Source organism: Lineus longissimus, chromosome 1 (assembly GCF_910592395.1).
Source record: "Lineus longissimus chromosome 1, tnLinLong1.2, whole genome shotgun sequence".
Classification (NCBI taxonomy): Eukaryota; Metazoa; Nemertea; class Pilidiophora; order Heteronemertea; family Lineidae; genus Lineus; species Lineus longissimus.
Window position 1 is genome coordinate 15,151,964 of NC_088308.1, and position 19,755 is coordinate 15,171,718.

At 42.6% G+C, this 19,755-nt stretch overlaps 1 protein-coding gene across 1 annotated transcript in view; it reads left to right on the forward strand.

Annotated features, from left to right (window-relative positions):
- Positions 1 to 19,755, forward strand: part of LOC135488719 (N-alpha-acetyltransferase 60-like) — a 133,377-nt gene that overhangs the window by 97,966 nt on the left and 15,656 nt on the right. The window contains exon 5 of the mRNA XM_064773443.1: positions 5,831 to 6,065. Within this exon, the coding sequence (XP_064629513.1) occupies positions 5,831 to 6,065 (235 nt within the window). The remainder of the gene's footprint in view (positions 1 to 5,830; positions 6,066 to 19,755) is intronic.

Below are 19,755 nucleotides of genomic sequence, written 5' to 3' on the forward strand. Positions count from 1 at the left end.
ATAGATGGCTCCAGTAGATCGTCAATAGACATGGCTGCCGATTTCCTGCTAGAAAAAGGGGTCATTCCTCATTAAAAATCGGTGATTTTGAGGCTGCAAAGTTAGTGTCAAGTGTAAAAATGCCTCGACCACATGCTGAAATTACTTTAGATGCTGTGATTGATGAAATCTATGCTGACAGTGATTCTGAAGGTGAGAACTAATTTTGGCAAAAATATTAACCACATGTTCTGATTCTCCCAGTCACATGGAAGAAACATTTTAATTACTTCTAAGTCCTAGGATCATTCCATTAAGCTCAATTCCTGCTCTAAAAGTAACATACACAAACTGCAGAAAGTACTGAAATTAAGCTTAGCATTGTAGGTAAAAAAAATTATTTTGGGCTTCGCAGCGAAAGGGATAATAACACACAGATAATATTGGCCTATTTATACAATTAAGCAAATGCATGGACTATACTGCATGCCAGAACGCCTATCGCTGACTGAGAGCATGCTGAGACACATATCCCGACTCCGATATCTCGAAGCATGCTGGCAGTCTTAGGAATATTCTATAGTTGTTGGAAACATGGAACAGTGCAGTGTACATGTTCACCTCTTTTAAAAAACGTAGAAAAAGAGAGAAGAATCAAAGCACATCTGCTGCAGTCGAGGTAGGACCGTGGACTGACGTAATTTGTCAGAGCAGAATCTGTTCACTGCATGGGTTTGTTGTAGAGCTGGCGTCAGTCTCTTGCGGACGTGACGTCGTGGTAAGATGCGACATGGTTGTGACGTCTCTAGGATGTGACGTGTCGTCCCGCCATGGTGTGGTTGTGAGGGGTGTTGCACGCGGTCGCTGGTTGCCAACCTCCACCCAAATGAAAAATACACGGTTTCGGCGTCTTGTTGAGCCTCATCAGAGAACAAATAAGTGATGTATGTAGCACGGGGGTCATTGGTGTATGACCAAAGGGTCTAGGTGATGGCGTGGTAGCCTGCTCCGACTGGTGATCCCTTGTTGGGGACGAGAAGTCAAAGTCACAAATGGTGTGTAGCTTGAGACCGGATCCAGATTTGGATAACGTACGTCCCACGAGTGGGTGGATGTACGGTTTGCTCTACGGGAAAATGCTTTAAAGTGAAAACTGCAGCACAGTATGCAGTGACAGACAAAGTGAACTGTCCGATCAGGTACAGTCCGATCTAGCCTGGAGAGTGATACGGTTATATAGATGTATGGGGACGAGGTAAGGTATCACAAACCAGGTGACTAATTAATCCAGTAAGTTTAGACCAAAAGGAGCTGGTGTGCGTAGTTGATGGATCCAGTCCAGTTCTGTGATCAATCTCTTTTGCAGGGCTTCCTGCGAGTTTGGAGGAAGACGGATGAAGGCCAGCACATGCGCTCTGACGTCATCCAAGCCCTTGTGTCCTGGGGTGTTGAAGTGTCTACCCACAGTGTCATCTTTGTGATTCTTTGTGATGTTTCTGAAATGCTCACAGAGTCGCGCACATAAGTTTCTCTTAGTTTGGCCCACATATTGTAGTCGGCATGTAATACATGACAGACAGTATATTAAATTGCTACTTTTGCAATCAATGTGTGTCCTGGTTGTGTATGTCCTTAACGTTGTATGGCTGCGAATAGAGCCGGAGGTGTCGAGCCTGATACAGTATCTGCACGACGCTCTATTACAGCCAGATCTCTGTGAGGGATGGGGTTGTCCCCTGTTGAGATCGATGGTATGAGGCCCTTGATCATTCTGGGTACCGGGAGTTGGATAGGTGATTCCTGGTTGTGTCCCCATGGGTGGGGACAATTTTGCCCTGACTAGCATATCCCTCAGGTTTTTTGGTCTCCTGTGGCCAAAGATAATTGGGACTTGATGAACCCTATCAGTGGTTTTGGATCTAGCAAGGCTGTCCCAGTTCTCTCGGATGGTATTGCTGGGACCACTGAACCCTGGCGCGAAGGTTGTGATGAAGTAGAACGGTGGTTCACCTTCAACAGCAGAAGTTGCTGGGGGTGTAGGGTAGAGAAGACTATGTCGGTCTTTCCTTCTAGCCTTCACCATAGCGCCTTCAATGAGGTCCGATGGGTATCCTCTCCTCAGAAAATGGCCACCCAGTTCAATAGAATGGGTGTCGTAATCCTCCACTCGACTGCAGATGCGTCTGACGCGGAGGAATTGACCGTATGGTATACCCTTTTTACATGAAATTGGGCGAGCTGAGTTGTACAGCAGATAGTTGTGCGAGTCCGTTGGTTTGGAGTATAGTCCGGTGACGATGGACCCATCCACATTTCTGACCATGGTGTCCAGAAAGCTCACCTGTGTTTTAGATATCTCGGCAGTAAATTTGATGCTGGGTATTCTGCCGTTCAGGTGGGTGATAAACTGTTCTAGATCCTCCCTGGAATGTGTCCAGATCAGGAAAATGTCGTCTATGAAGCGTACATAGAGCAGTGGTTGTGTCGGATGAGTGTACACATATGTTTCTTCAAAGTCTGCCATGAAGAGATTGGCATAGCTAGGTGCTACTTTGCTTCCCATTGCTGTGCCTGAGATTTGAGACTCCCCACCAGGAGACCGCACAAGGACAACCTCACCCCCGGTGAGCGCAGGGCTTTGGCTAAACTAACCTCTTTGCCCAATGTCGTCATCAAACCAGCAGATAAGGGCTCAGCAGTAGTCCTTTTAAGAAGGAGCGACTACGTTAAGGAAGCCGAAAAACAACTAGGCAACCTGGTCCACTATCAACCACAGACAAGGGACCTTACCTATAACCACCACTCGGAAGTTATTCTCACTGTCGGAGCCATGGCAGCGAGAGGGGAAATAAGTGAAAAATGCCAAGCTTATTTGTGCGTCAAAAAACCACGCACACCTAACTTTTACTTACTCCCTAAAATTCACAAGGGAATCATCCCCCCACCAGGCAGACCAATCATGTCCGCCAATGACAGTCCCACCGAAAGAATATCACAATTCGTGGATGCCTTTCTCCAACCCTTAGTTAAAGAGACCAGATCCTTTATTAAGGACACAACCCACTTTCTACAAAAACTTGAGAATATTGGGCCCCTCCCGCACAACACGCTCTTGGTGACGTTGGATGTAACGTCACTGAACACCAATATACCGCATCTCGTTGGCAAGAGGGCTGTGGCGAAGTTCCTTGTGTCCCACAGACGGAACGCAGCGCAACCAACCAACCAATCGCTCATAAAGCTTCTAGACATGGTGCTCACCAAAAACAATTTCATTTTTGATGGCAAACACTATTTACAAATCTCAGGCACAACAATGGGAAGCAAACAAAGTAGCACCTAGCTATGCCAATCTCTTCATGGCAGACTTTGAAGAAACATATGTGTACACTCATCCGACACAACCACTGCTCTATGTACGCTTCATAGACGACATTTTCCTGATCTGGACACATTCCAGGGAGGATCTAGAACAGTTTATCACCCACCTGAACGGCAGAATACCCAGCATCAAATTTACTGCCGAGATATCTAAAACACAGGTGAGCTTTCTGGACACCATGGTCAGAAATGTGGATGGGTCCATCGTCACCGGACTATACTCCAAACCAACGGACTCGCACAACTATCTGCTGTACAACTCAGCTCGCCCAATTTCATGTAAAAAGGGTATACCATACGGTCAATTCCTCCGCGTCAGACGCATCTGCAGTCGAGTGGAGGATTACGACACCCATTCTATTGAACTGGGTGGCCATTTTCTGAGGAGAGGATACCCATCGGACCTCATTGAAGGCGCTATGGTGAAGGCTAGAAGGAAAGACCGACATAGTCTTCTCTACCCTACACCCCCAGCAACTTCTGCTGTTGAAGGTGAACCACCGTTCTACTTCATCACAACCTTCGCGCCAGGGTTCAGTAGTCCCAGCAATATCATCCGAGAGAACTGGGACAGCCTTGCTAGATCCAAAACCACTGATAGGGTTCATCAAGCCCCAATTATCTTTGGCCACAGGAGACCAAAAAACCTGAGGGATATGCTAGTCAGGGCAAAATTGTCCCCACCCATGGGGACACAACCAGGAATCACCTATCCCACCCCCGGTACCCAGAATGACCAAGGGCCTCATACCATCGATCTCAACAGGGGACAACCCCATCCCTCACAGAGATCTGGCTGTAATAGAGCGTCGTGCAGATACTGTATCAGGCTCGACACCTCCGGCTCTATTCGCAGCCATACAACGTTAAGGACATACACAACCAGGACACACATTGATTGCAAAAGTAGCAATTTAATATACTGTCTGTCATGTATAACATGCGGACTACAATATGTGGGCCAAACTAAGAGAAACTTATGTGCGCGACTCTGTGAGCATTTCAGAAACATCACAAAGAATAACAAAGATGACACTGTGGGTAGACACTTCAACACCCCAGGACACAAGGGCTTGGATGACGTCAGAGCGCATGTGCTGGCCTTCATCCGTCTTCCTCCCAACTCGCAGGAAGCCCTGCAAAAGAGATTGATCACAGAACTGGACTGGATCCATCGACTACGCACACCAGCTCCTTTCGGTCTAAACTTACTGGACTAATTAGTCACCTGGTTTGTGATACCTTACCTCGTCCCCATACACGTACATGTTCACCTCGTTGCATTTCTCGAGACTGATTCCGAGTGATGGGATATCGCTAGGTGGTTTTGGAATGTTAAGCCTCCGCAAACGTATTTATAATGTTCAATTAGTCGCGTCTCGACCACGCAGTGGGTTGAATTCGATCGTGGATAAATGAAAGTCAGCCATGTTTTGCATTTGTACCAGATCAGTGCAACAGCAGCAGGTGATCATCAACTGCACTGCAAGTATGAAACCCAACAAAAACGCACAAACTACTTAATTGCAGTTTATAATCATTCCAGATGATTTGTTGACGTACAGACAAAACAACAAAATTCGGAGAAAAATTCAAATATCCAAGCTGCTGATCATGTTGAAGATTCTGATCCGACTGCCATGTTTTGAACATTTTGAAAATTTTCGAGTTCACAAAAACACCACAAACGTCCGACGCAAGCGATGTCATTCAAAACGGTTCAGTTCATCACAACCGTTGCATAATGTTTTATCAAGGACACAAGATAAGAAACAAGGAATTCTGGAATAAACAATACTTTGGATGCAGTTTTTCTGGCAAACAAGCGGTCTTGCCCAGCGTTTTCTTTTCTGCCATTACCGACTTAACTGACAGATTCGGCCTAGACTGCACCATGACACAATCGGCTGTCTAAACAAAAATGCCGTCCACACAACTCGCTCTCCGCTTGAAAATAATCGCTAACAAAAGTTTAATTGTGTGTTTTTTGGTTGAAACGAGAAAACAAGATGGCGTGGACTCAAAATACCTCGTCAGCTCCCGTCTTACACTCATTTTAGACCGGTGTTACACTTTACACTGTGACGTTACACCAGCTGTCACAATGATGATGCCAAAGTGTTACACCGATGTCCAACCCGAGCTCAGTGTAGGGAGTTGGGGTAGGCCTCCTATACCAACACTACACTAACACCAACATCCATAATAACACAGCAATAATACTCCACTTCATCTTCGAAATAGTTATTTACACTGTCCATATTTGAAGATTAGGTGGAGTATTGTTGCTGTGTTCTTATGGATGTTTAAATTCCTGGACTCTGCACCAAAACTAACAACAACACCACTTTCCTAACCTCAAGACTTGACCTGACCCAATGTTCCTGCATATTAAAAGCTGGGGGATTTGTGATGGTCTTGCCATCAATATTACTCTAGTTTTTGCTGATATTTTTGTTTGTGATTTCAGCCTCCCTTCTGCTGGATAGTTTGGTGTCTTACCTCACAACAAATGAACAACACAACTGTAGAGTGGTGTACCTTCATGTCTTGACAACGAATGCAGCAGCAATCAGATTTTATGAACAAAGGAACTTTAAGATGCATAACTACCTGCCGTATTATTACTCAATAAAGGGAAAACCAAGGGATGGATATACTTATGCATTGTACATTAATGGAGGCCAACCACCCTGGACATTGCTATATCCTTCTGTATTAATCAATTTGATTTTGTCACTCTCTGGTGAGGTAGTAGGTGTTTTGATTGCAGTCATAATCCGGTTAATAATAAAATCCTCAACAAAAGTAAGTCCCCCCTAAACAATTGGTAATTTCTAAAGTATCCAGGACAATTCGATCAAAATTGCAGGACATTATCATACCATCATTAGGCACAATGAGTGACAAGGACAATTGAATGAAAAAAGTGCCATTTCAAAAATAACAAAAGCTTATATCCCTTATAATCAATTTATTCTTGTGAGTTACAGATAAATTCTGGCAACAATCAAACCTCTTCAGTATCTTGTGTATCCTCCGTTACTCATGATGACTCCACGGCACCTGTTACGCATACTGTGGATTAGGCATCGGATTCTCAGCTGTGGGATGTTATTCCACTCCTCCTGCAGGAAAGCTGTCAAATCGTTCAGATTCGTCTGGTTAGTCACCCTGCAATAGTCTGCCCGCTTGAGTTGGGCCCGGTGTATTTGCGCATTATCGTCCATGAACGTGAATATATTCCGATAGTTGCTGAAAATGGCACCTAGTCCGGAACAAGGTTTTGTTGAATGTATTCAGTGGCATTCAGGTTTCCTTGGATTTGAACTAGGTCTGTTTTCAGTCTTTCGCTGATCCCAGCCCACGCCATCACACTACCTCCTCCGTATGCTGCGACAGGTTGAACGCAGCATTCGGTATGTTTCTGTCCTTGGCAACGCCACACCCTTCTCCTCCCATCAATTTGGCAAAAGCAAGCACGAACTTCATCACTGAACATCACTCTGGCCCACTGCGCTCTGGTCCATCTTTTATGCTAACGGGCTTGTTTGTGAGGCAGAAGCAACAACGCTTTCTTGACAAGATGTCAGGCATGAACTCCTGCTATATGAAGTCATCTTCTGACTGTCTGACTGCTGATCCTTTCTCAATTAACAAGAAACATCTCGTCCCTGATTGCAGTAGCTGTCACGGATCTGTTCCTTAGGGCTGAAATACTGAAATGGATTGGTTGCTTGGTTTGTGACTTTCGGTCTTGAAGTCCTGGTTGAATTTTTCGTGCAGTTTTCTTATGGCTTTCGGACATACTGTCATCCTGCGGGCAACTTCCTTCACTGGAGTATTCGCCAGAAGAAGACCAATGGCAATCTTTATGTTTTATGGTGAAACTTTGATATGATTTTTGTCATATCTCCTGATGTCAGCTATAAATAAAGAGCATTTGAAAATTCAGCTGTTCGGCAGGTCACGGCGCAATAATATTGTACATGTATATCATGGGAATGTCTCGGACAGCGGCCATCTTATTTCTTGATTAAGTTTGTGCCGGTGAATGACAAATATTTATCAGACATATTCGAATGGTTCTGGAGATTAACAGAGCTTCACTGCAGCATTATTTTTAGCTCTGCTGACCAAGTTAGCCGAGATAGTCAAATAGCGATTCGAATGGTGGCCGTCCTTCGGTCCGTCCAGCCGTCCGTCAGTTCGTCCTTCCGTCGGGCCGTGGACAAATTGGGCATTTTGTAACCGTAAGATCTAGGCACTTCAAATCTGGCCGTAGGGATGAACACAACAATGATATGCTGCTGACAGAAAATTCACCACGATTCGACTGAATTTCAGCTCACCAGGGGGCAAAAAACGTAAATTAAGAAACACTTTTTTGTCGCTTTATTCCAACAGATAGAAGCTTGAAATACAGTTGAAGAAGTCTGCATGATATAAAAGTTCTGAAATAAAAATAGATCAGTTTCGATTTATATCACCAGTTGGCTGTACTGAGCAAAAGTGTTGTTTGACCCTGGTTTGAATTTCCAGCCCTGAACTGACATACATTTACATCCCTGCTAGAATTGGCCACCATTATCGCCGAGTGTGCTGGATTTGCTCAAACGCAATGTATAATGTACAGTGACTTTCAAACATGGAAGCTAATAGTGGTAGAGAGGATCTGGAGATCTTGCCTTTTGGCACTGTGCGAGTTTGCTTCCCCACTGACGTATGATCGAGAAAATGGCGACTTTTTTATTTCGACCAGATTGATTTTAGGTAAGTGACACATTTATATTTTAAACCGTTTCTGAAATTAATTATGGTACGAAACTTCAGCGCAATTTGTTTATATTCTCCGTTAACGACGGGTTCAACCCAATTTTGTAAAAACAGCCTTCAAATCGAGTCGACAATCTTTTTGAAATATTAAAGCGATGATCTCATTATTCAGTGTCTCAAGTCACCACTGTAGAAATCTACAGCATCATTATGAAGGGAGTTTAATTGCGCAGATTCAATGACAAATTTTGCCTCTTTTCACAGCTTGTTTTTCTATTCCAAGCACTCCCTATCCATTCTTGATGATACAGCAGTCATGTTTAATTATTTTGCTTTTTTACTCACAATTGTTTAGATATCATGCTTTTTAGCGCCCAACAAAACTAGGTCTTATTTATGCACAAGCAGACGAAATGATCATTAGTGTGTAAATTGCATTACTCCCATGTTACTTTATAGTAACACCGCTATTGTTGCCTAGAAAGTGTTTCCTTACAAAGCTTGTGATTCGCCGCGCTCACGCTCAGGCCATGCATATGGGCCTTGGCGCAACCATTGTCACAATCAGACGCCAATATTGGATTCCCGCAATCAGGGCTGAAGTTCGCGCTTATGTTCGCAAGTGCGTTGTCTGTAAACTTGTCTTGGGACGCCCGTACGTGCTGCCACCATCGCCAGATCTCCCAGACTACATGATTGATCCGTCAAAGCCGTTAAAGAACGTTGGAATAGACTTTACCGGAAGTCTGTTAGTGAAAGAGTATGGCGTACAGGACCCTAGAAAGGTGTACATCGCGTTGTTCACTTGTCTTGGTACACGTTGCGTAAATCTTGAGATTGTGACTGATATGTCAGAGACTGCATTCTTACAAGCATTTCGCCTCATTGCGCAACATATTCAGTTCCTGAGTTATGTTTGAGTGACAATGCTTCTACATTCAAAAGTGCCGATGATGACATTCAGCGATTGTTGAACACTGTTGAATGTAATGATGTTCAGAATCATCTTGCGGAGAAACGTGTTCGCTTCCGAAATATCCCTGTTCAGGCTCCATGGTGGGGTGGGGCTTGGGAGCGGCTGATTGGTGTGAAGAAAAGTGTCATCAAAAGGTCTGGGGAAAGCCTTGATTACTTTGGAAGAAATGTATACTGTAATCAAGGAGGTTCAAGCAGTACTCAATGATCGTCCATTGACGTACGCCTCTGGTGATTTAAATGAATCTCAGCCGCTCACACCCGCCATGCTTCTGTTCGGACATGATGTTACTGCTTTGCGTCAGCCTGTTGTGGATGATGACGAGAGTGAATCATATGGTGTTGTCAATACTATCAGTCGTGCAGAGCGTAGGCGCTCTCTGCTTTATCAGCATTTTGTCAATAGATTCTAGACTGAATATCTGTCAGCACTGAGAGAAATGCATTCATATCAGACTCGTTAACAAAATGCCAGTAGCTACAGTATTGACGTAGGTCATGTTGTGTTAGTATTTGACAAAGATATGCCAAGAACAAAGTGGAAGATGGGAGTTGTCACTAGTTTGATCAGGGGGGTTGATGATGAAGTGCGTGCTGCATTTGTAAGAACCAGTAATGGAAGGACGACCTCCAGGGCAATTTCTAGGTTGTACCCATTAGAAGTCTCTAGTGAGAATGAGAGTAGTGATGTTACACCGGTAGCGGAACCAAAGATTCGAGCCAGATTCGAGACATGCTTCAGAGCTCAGGCTTCACCCAGTGTGGGACTGGAAAATATGGAGCAGCTCCTGTGCTTGTAGTAAATCGAGGTAGCTTCAGAGAAAGCTTTTCACTTTTCCCTAAAAGTGCTGCCACCTGTAAATTTGTGATTTCTCCTCAGTAATTAATAAGACACATGTACTAGCAATGCATCGTGAGAAAATCAGGGGGTGTTACTGCCACTCCTTGATTTCCCCAGGATGCTAGGGATGTGAAACAGCTCCTGAAGGACTCTACAGTATTTTTCATCATTCCCTGGCTTGAGGGAAGTACTCTCTGAGCAACCCATCGCGTCAGCCTAATTTGGTCTCCTTATTGTGAGGAACAAGATGGGTTCACTGCGTCTGGGTGTAGTGGGAAGTGGCTCTCGGGACCTAAACTGTTTACCCCTCTTGCACCCAGGTATTTTGGCTCACCGTAGGGGAGTCTATACAACACCGCAGAGTCTGTGGTCCGTCGTTGTCGTCGTCGTCGCCGCCGCCCCCTACGATAGCTGATAGTTTTACCCACTGCAATGGAGGGGAAACCCCCCTTGTTGGGACCCTCCATAATTCCTTTTATCACGTTTTTTTTTGGTAGGACTTGTTCTAGTAGAAGTAGTGATCGTGAGAGTGAAAGCAGATGTATAATGATTCGCGGGGACACTCCCCGACCCCCCTTTTGTGGCTAGGCAGATCGTTCACCATTCTTTCTATGCAGTGTGATGAGCAGGTCATGCTTGCATAAAGTCGTTATAAATAGGTTTTTAGCTCCATTATTTTTGGTGCAGTTGATAACAGTATGCTCAGTGGTATACGGTAAAAAAGCAACGGAAAAAAAGACAACTGTAACAAAAGCAGTGGAAAAAAGGCAACCATTTTTTCAAGGTCACATAGGTCCAATGGCGAAAAATTGCTGTTTGAGTGTAACTATGGTACGTTTCTTAACATCTAAAGCTATGAACTTGAAATTTGGTGCACATGTATGTCATGTTACCTCTGACACCAAATTTCGTTCTGAAATGGAAACCTAAAAATAAAAATGTGTGATATCTCCCCGAGTGACTCCTTTTCATTTAAAATGTTACAGTAGGTTCTCCTAGCATGGATACATCGCAAATTATAAGGGACTTTGTTTGACCTAATTTTCAAGGTCACAGAGGTCAAATGGCTGCCATTTGAGTGTGCACATTTCTTAACAGCTATAGCTATGAACTTGAAATTTGGTACACATGACATCCTACGTCATGTAACCTCTGACACTGAATTGCGGTCTGATCTGAATCTCGACTTGGCTACCAGTACGCCAAAATTAAAATCAGTAAAAAGTGCACTATCTCGCTTATTAGTGTCTTTTTTTCGATGATATTTATGGTAGGTACTCCAAGCAAGGATACATTACATGTCATACTGACTTTGGTTTGACCAATATGCTATACCTGTAGCATGTTTCTTAACCAGGATGAATTCCTAACCACCAAATATCTATACGGTGAGCACAATGGCCCTTGGCTGCTTAATTTTTAAATATCACAGAGATAAAATAATATATTTGAATGCAGTTTTCACCAGAGCATGGTATATTTTGTTGGTCATATAACAGTTCTTTTTGGATGCACCTAATACCATCCCTTCATTATGTAACAAACATTTCAAAAAAGGTTTCAAAAATTCACATTAGCGCATGAACTGTGCTTTATGACCATCCTTTTTGGCTCACCGTAGGGGAGTCTATACGATACCGCAGTGTCCGTCGTCCGTCGTCGTCCGTCGTCGTCGTCGTCGTCGTCGTCGTCGTCGTCGTCGTCGTCGTCGTCGTCGTCGTCGTCGTCGTCATCCGTCGTATCCTAGTTCAAAAACAGTGGCACGTTTTTTAACCGCTAGGCCTATGAACTTAAAACTTTGTACACATGACCCCCTAGGTCAGATGACCCGTGACACTAAATTTCTGTCCGATCTGATTCTCTACTTGGCCACCAGGGGGCCAAATGTGGATATCTAAAAAGTGTGATATCTCGCTTATTAGTGACTTGTTTTCGATAAAACTTTTGTGGTAGGTACTCATAGCAAGGATACATCATATATCTTACGGGTTTTTAATTTGATCTACTTTTCAAGGTCGCAGAGGTCAAATGGCGTGAATTGGCCGTTTGAGTGTAACTATGGCACGTTTCTCAACCACCAAAGCTATGAGCTTGAAACTTGGTACATATAACCCCCTATATCAGATAACCTCTGGTGCTGAATTTCAGCCTGATCTGATTCTTGACTTTGCCACCAGGGGGCCAAAACAGAAAAAGTAAGAAGTGCAATAGCCTGCTTATTAGCGAATTGTTTTTGATGAAATTTTTATGGCAGGGACCCCTAGCAAGGTTACCTCAGATGTTGCACGATTTTTTGGATTTGACCTACTTTTTAAGGTCGCAGAGGTCAAATGGCGTAAATTTGCCGTTTGAGTGTAACTATGGCACGTTTCTCAACCGCAACAGTTATGAACTTGAAACTTTAAACAAATGACCCCCTAGGTCAGTTGACCTTTTACACTGAATTTTGGTTCGGTCTGATTATTGACTTGGCCACCAGGGGGCCCAAACTCAAAACTCAAAAAGTGTGATTTCTCGCTTATTACTGATTTGTTTTTGATAAAAGTTTCATGGTAGGTACTCCCAGCAAGGATACATCACATATCTTACGGGTTTTTGATTTGACCCACCTTTCAAGTTCACAGAGGTCAAAGTTGAAAACTTTACCGTTCTTGGTACGTTTTGTCGTTGTTCAATGTAAAGAGTTTTAATTTTGTGTAATGATGCATCTAAGAAGCCACTATTTGTATGCCAAGTTTCAGCCAGATCGGAATTCAAATATGGCCGAAATTGCATGTTTTGTGGGTTTTTCCTCGTATTGTGGCAATCCAAAGGTCGTGAGTTCAAACCCCGGTCAAGGACAGCCAAAAATATTTTTATTTTTCATCTTTTCCTTTTTTCTTTTCTGAGTTCTATCTTACATTTTCTTCATTTTTTTATTTATTTGGTGCCATAGATTTAATTAGGCGGCCATCTTGGAAATCGTTTTTTGCCGATTGCTGTAGTGTAACGAGTGATGAAATTGTTATGGTCAGGTGGATGTGTCTACATCACATATCACCCTGGTTTGTTATTTGACCTACCTGTCAGGGTCACTGAGGTCAAAGTTAAAAATATATTCACCATTGTCATGGAGTGGCACGTTTCTTCACTATCATTTTCACCTAGACTCTACAAGCTTGGAACCACAGGTCTCGGATTCACCACTTGGCCAGGGCCGGCTCTGAACTGGTCACAGATGCATGTATAAATTATGAGAGGCCTACATACTGTAGCACTTTCAGTAACTGTCTACTAAAAATACTTACGGTGAGCACAATGGCCCCTGGCCGTTTCATTTAGCACTTGCAATTCCATAGAATGTGTTTGATTGTCATGCCAAATGCACATTTTTGCTTTAGATTTTTATGGTTTTTAGCTCACCTCTTAGCAGAGGTGAGCTTATCCCATACCGTGGCATCCGTCGTCCGTCGTCGTCGTCGTCGTCGTCGTCGTCGTCGTCGTCGTCGTCGTCGTCGTCGTCGTTGTCGTCGTCGTCGTCCGTCGTCGTCCGTCGTCCGTTAGCAGGGCACGTTTCGTAACTGTTAGAGCTATTGAGTTGAAACATGGTACACATGTACCCTTATGTAATGACACCTTGGAGACCAAGTTTCGGTCCGATTCGTTTAATGGTTTGGCCACCAGGGGGCCAAACGTTAAAAGTGAAAATATGCAATATCTCCCTTAATAGTAGTCGGGAAATTTTTAAAAAAATATGGTAGGTACTTCTAGCAAAGGTGCATCATATATCCTCCGGGTTTTTGATTTGACCTCCTTTTCAAGGTCACAGAGGTCAAATGGTGTAAATTGGCTGTTAGGATGTAACGATGGCCGTTTCTAAACTGCAATGACTATTGATACCAAATTTGGTACACATTTACCCCTTAGTCAGGTGATCTTAGGGACCGAAGTTTGGTCCAATATGATTCACCACTTGACCACCAGGGGGCAAAATCCAAAAACCTTAAAAATGTGGTTATTCCTTAACTTCTTGCCCGATTGCCACCAATTTGATATCATGGGTACATCTAACCACCATACAGTATATGTCACACAGGTTTTTAATTTGACCTTCTTGTCAAGGTCACAGAGGTCAGATGGCGTAAATTTGCCGTCAGGCCGTAACTATGGCACGTTTCTTAACTGCAATGACTATTGATCACAAATTAAGTACACATTAACCCCTTGGTCACGTGATCTCAGGTATTGAAGTTTGGTGCGATCTGATTTGCCGTTTGGCCTCCAGGGAGGGGGGCAAATCCTAAATTCTTCAAAATGCCTTTATTCCTAGTAATGACTTGCCCGATTGGCACCAATTTTATATCATAGGTACATCTAATTCTAACAACCATTCAATGTGTCACCCGGGTCTTCTTTGATTTGACCTACTTTTCAAGGTCACAGAGGTCGAATGTACTGTAAATTGGCCATTTTGGGGAAATTGTAATTGCTTGGACCTACATCAAACCTAACACTACATGACACAATACCATGCTCTTTATCCATCTTTCCTCCACATGAGGTGAGCACAATGGCCCTGGCCATTTCATTTAAAAATCTCTGCCCTTACATTTGATAAAGACCCCCAACCCTTCATGTATGAGCTGAGTTGGCCATAAAGACCCAGACTGACTGCATTGCTGACCATGAAGGGTATTCTCAAAGGTGATCAGCTGTTTGAAAAAAACAATCGCCTGTAGCGAGCTAAAACTAATCTTCAAAATGGAGGATTTAGCAGGAATTTTCTAGTAATGAAAGCAAAAAAACACCTTTGTGGGCTCATATTTCACCCATACATTGTGAAAAAGAACGAAAATAAATTAAAGTAAATAATTTACTTTGCAGCCACTCTTATCCTTTTTTTTCTGGGGGTCTGAAAGGGGGGTGAAACACCGGCGTTGAATATCTTAAAAGAACGTCGGTGCAGGATAAAATTGGTCTTGGTGGTTTAGAAGATTGAGGTTCCTAGGGGGACCTTGAAGGCCGCTGGGGTTTTAACATTTTATAAGTTTAAAAAAAACATACTGGGGAACTTTCTGTGGCTTAACAACCTTTAGACCTTACTAAAGAACATCATGGAAGAGAAAAAAAAAGTCGCTTAACTTTTTGGGAAAAAAGTGACTTTTTTTGAAATTTTCACTTTTCACAGTATGTAACGGCCTGGAAGGGGTTAATAATGATAAGAACGCTTTCTTCTACTGTCATGGAGTAGACATACCGTGAAAAGGAAGAAGAATACATGAATTTTGCTTCCAGTTTTATTCAAAAAATTGGTTTCCATGGCAACATAATCATATGGAGTTAGAACATGTTTACACATGCGCCGAATTATATTCTCTGACAGTTTGTGCCAACCTTTTTGTGTATGAACTGCTCTTCCTGTCTTTCACCAGGTGCCGATCCCATGATTTGGCGAAATCGGCATGTACAGCTTCGAATGCCTGTTCAGAAAAACGACCTAAGGCACAGTTGTGCTGAAGACAGAAATCTGTAAGATGGGCTTTAACAATGTGAAATTTCGGCGTGATACTGATAGAAAGGTTTATGTACGCATTGCAGAACTCAAGCACGTGCTCTTGCCACTTTTCTCCAAGCTTCATTCCAAAGCAAGATTCAACCATATTTCCCATTTGCTCAAATGCTATCAAGAAGGGTGTTGCTGGGTGACCATCCGTTTTCCCAGAAGGAGTATTTTCAAGAATTATGTCTCGCAGAACATGAGTGTTTCGCAGCAGTTTGTGACATCCGTTGCCCTCAAATTGCCCATGGTACTGTTCTTTTACAACATGCAACCTATTTGTCCACTGAATCACTTCAGGAAACACTGATTCTAGTTCCGAATACATTTTGTTGACCAGACCTAAGAGCAGATGTAATTCACTGAGTGGTAGAACATCTACTACACGGCCACCACTTGGGAAAATATCAAGAGGTACATTGCGACAGTTGTAGTAATTCTTCGACAACGAAGGCCTTTGGCCTGACTCTACCCACTTTTGGTTCCACTCTCGGATACCTTCGAAGGTTCTCATCTCTGCCTTATCGTCTGAACTCCCTTTCACCGAATGGAATAATGCCTAAATAACTTAAGTTTACTGTGACGGAGACTTTTTGACCATTTGTCCTATCTTTGTTGTCATTATCTTTAAGTAGAGACAGCCGAATTTGCCAAATCATGGTTTAGGTGCTTCACGTTGCTATGACAACCAAATATTTTGATTAAACAGCAAATGCATCATAGGATTATATCTTTTGATAAATGTGACCCATGCATGGAAGAAAAAAAGATTTTCAACGAGTATTAACCCGATATGGGCTGTTTAAAAACCGTCAAAAGTGAAAATTTCAAAAAAGTCACTGTTTTCCCAAAAGTTAAGCGAATTTTTTTTTCTCTTCCATGATATTCTTAAGTAAGGTCTAAAGGTTGTTAAGCCACAGAAAGTTCCCCAGTATGTTTTTTCAAACTTATAAAACGTTAAACCCCAGTGTGCCCTAGGTTCTCTATGCTGCTGATGTTTCTGGGCAGTGGATTCCACTCTACGATTGTGCGAAGAATGAAGCTTGTAGTGGTTTCCATTGCACTGGAGGATGTTCAATCGTAGCACATTCTGTTGACTGTATCGCATTGATGTTCTTCTGGCTTGGGACGGTGTTGGGAGATCGATAGCTGCATGATCATGTGCTGTTTACTAGAATGATATGAGCCGGGCTGCTCTTCTCTGTTTTTCCAGCAAGGGCCAGTTTAGCTGTTCGAGTATGTCCGTGACGCTCGATTCACAGCTGTTGTTTCCGAGGACAAACCTTGCTGCTCGTCTTTGCACAGCTTTTGCTGTATCCTTCTTAAGGTGAGGGTCCCAAACGCTTGCTGCATACTCGAGCTTAGGTTTGACTAGTGTTTTTTTGGCAGCATCTTTGACTTGCACGCTCCGTCGGTGTAGATTCCTTCTTAAGAATCCCTGGATCTTGTTTGCTTGGTTAATCATGTTAGTAATATGGAGGCGCCATGAAAGATCATTAGTGAATTTTATTCCTAGGTGAGGGTGGCATTCGACTGCGATTAATGTTTCGTTGTTGATGTTGTAGCTGGATGGGTTGTAACAGCGCTTCCTTGTCATGTGGATGGTGTGGCACTCTTTGTGTTGAAGCGCATCTACCAGGTGACAGACCATGACACAAGGGTGTTGAGAGCAAAACGATGTCAAAGTCCGACTCTAAAAGATGGATTACTCAACAAATGACTCTTGTCACATAGCAGAACTAATGTCAATAAACAAGACAATGATAAACACCGTTCTGAAGTCATCGGGTAAGGTTGACAATGTAAATAAACAACACAATTGACGATCTACTCCGGAGACTTGAAATGCCAACAAACAATGCAATACACACATACACACTGTACATAGCACAATGCATCTAACAGGGGCCGATCATCACACTCTTATCATATTCTCAATAATATTAATGAATTTCCTTGGTCATTGGCACTTCTTCTTATTATATTCTCATAAAATTAATGAACTTCCTTGGTCAGTTGTTCCTACCTTTACCTTGATCAATAATCATTAGCGCCTTATCAGTGGTCTTTGTATTATAAAACTTGGCTATCAAAATTAAAATGTTTTCTCATCATGTTTTACAGGAATAATCTACAGCTGCATTTGAACGTTTTTGGTGACGACGTCAAAGATCACCAAGACAGAGGAGCTGAGTTACTCTCGTACCCGTAGAACCAAAGGAACACCTTGCACCTCCCATCCAACTTCAGTGCTCACCCGCACGGCCATCAGACAAACCAGTCAATTCTAGTATTTAATTCATTTTCACTGTAATACTTACCTCAAAATTGATTGAATAAAGAAAACCGTATATGGCAGTTGGTTTACAAAAATATCAAGTGTATCTGTTAAGTTTTTACTCGCTATAAATGCGGCTAAGAAAATAATACCCCTTGGTCCTCGCCTTGCACTTTGAAACTATTGGTTGTCCGTGATGTAAAGCCGATGGCAATTACTGCATGGCTCTCCCGGCTTAGGCTGGACTATGTTAACTGGACTAGTTTGTAACAACCAACCTGCACTTCAAAGGAATTGATGAAGAGGTCCAGACTGTTTCTGGTTGTGACCATGCATCTACTTGGCTGGTTTGTCTCAATCTGCACTTCAAATGATTTGATGTTAAGATCCTTAACAGTTTGCCCCAAGGTTGTGACCACACATCGACTGGACTGGTTTTTCACAACCTGCACTTCGAAGGAATTGATACAAAGGTCTAGATTACATTTACCACATGATCTAGTTGTCCTAGTTTGTGACCATGCATCTATTGGACTGGTTTGTCTCAAGCTGAACTTTGACGAATTGATGTAAAGGTCCAGACTGCAGTTACTGGTTGTCTGCTGGGTTGTGACTCACGAAGGAACCATCCAAAACTAGTAAGATTTAATCTCTGTGACAACCTTTAACTTTTATTCGCACTCATTATATGAATTGATGTGAACAATCAGATGGATCGAGCAAAGCTCCTCGTCTTTTATTTATTTGGCACGCGGCCATCTTCGAAACTATTTTTAGCTCAGTTTTGTGATGGAAAACTGACCCAGTAAACAAAAGTGAGCATCTTTACATTTAACTGAGCGCCAGGCCCATGATATATACTCGTATGGCAAGCGGAGTGTACACATGAGGAAACCAGCCCTGTAAAATATTTAGGTGCCCTCCAACTTCAAGCACCCCGCTGATACTGCACACAGTGATGATCGGCATATTTACCTTATCTACCTAATGACCAGCGTAACCAGTGATAACACTTGGGCCAGGTTCATCATCATGTGATCATGTGAGCACAAACATGTGCAACAGATTAAGGGACTACTTTTAGTACCCAGTGGCCAGTTGAAGCATTGTCTTATTTTCTCTCTAATTTTTAACTGTTGAAACTATAATTTGATGAACTTGATTCAACTGTCAGTAGAATAATACATAGTGTAGCATATGTTGCAGATACTGGGATGCATGAGACATTGGTTGTTTAAAATATGAACGGCCAGGGTTTCTCAAATGTCTCTTGGTTGTGTTTTTGTTATTAGTCTCCCCAGGACAGCCTGAATAATTCTAATAGTATAACTCTGATGATTAGGTGCAATCAGTAGGCCCTACCATTTTGACCGCCATTTTGATTTGATTCCAAGAAACAACCAATGTCGTGTGCACTGCAGTAAATTTTCTGACAAAGAAAACAATAGTACAGATGAAAACAAGCCAATATTTTCATTAAAGTATGTTTTTATTACACAAAACATTTTTATCATGCATTCATATAACTACACGGTATACAATTTAATAATTGAACAGACAAAAGTGTGAAATCATGTTATGATTATGATGTTTTCACCACTAGATAAATTTCAAACTTTCAACTTTCCATTGAATTGCAATGTTGGACCATATATTACTACCAAAACACAGGAAATTGTAATCCAAGATTGGACAGATGAATGGGTATCTTTACTGCGCTCGACTGGAGTAAGGGTGGGTGTGATGATATTAGCTAGTTCTGGAAAATCAAAAAGGCTTAACCCTAGGCCTATTACAGTTCCTTATCAATTTTACTTGTGATTGATAAACTAGTATTAGTAAACTAGTATTCTAACAACCATTCAATGTGTCACCCGGGTCTTCTTTGATTTGACCTACTTTTCAAGGTCACAGAGGTCGAATGTACTGTAAGTTGGCCATTTTGGGGAAATTGTAATTGCTTGGACCTACATCAAACCTAACACTACA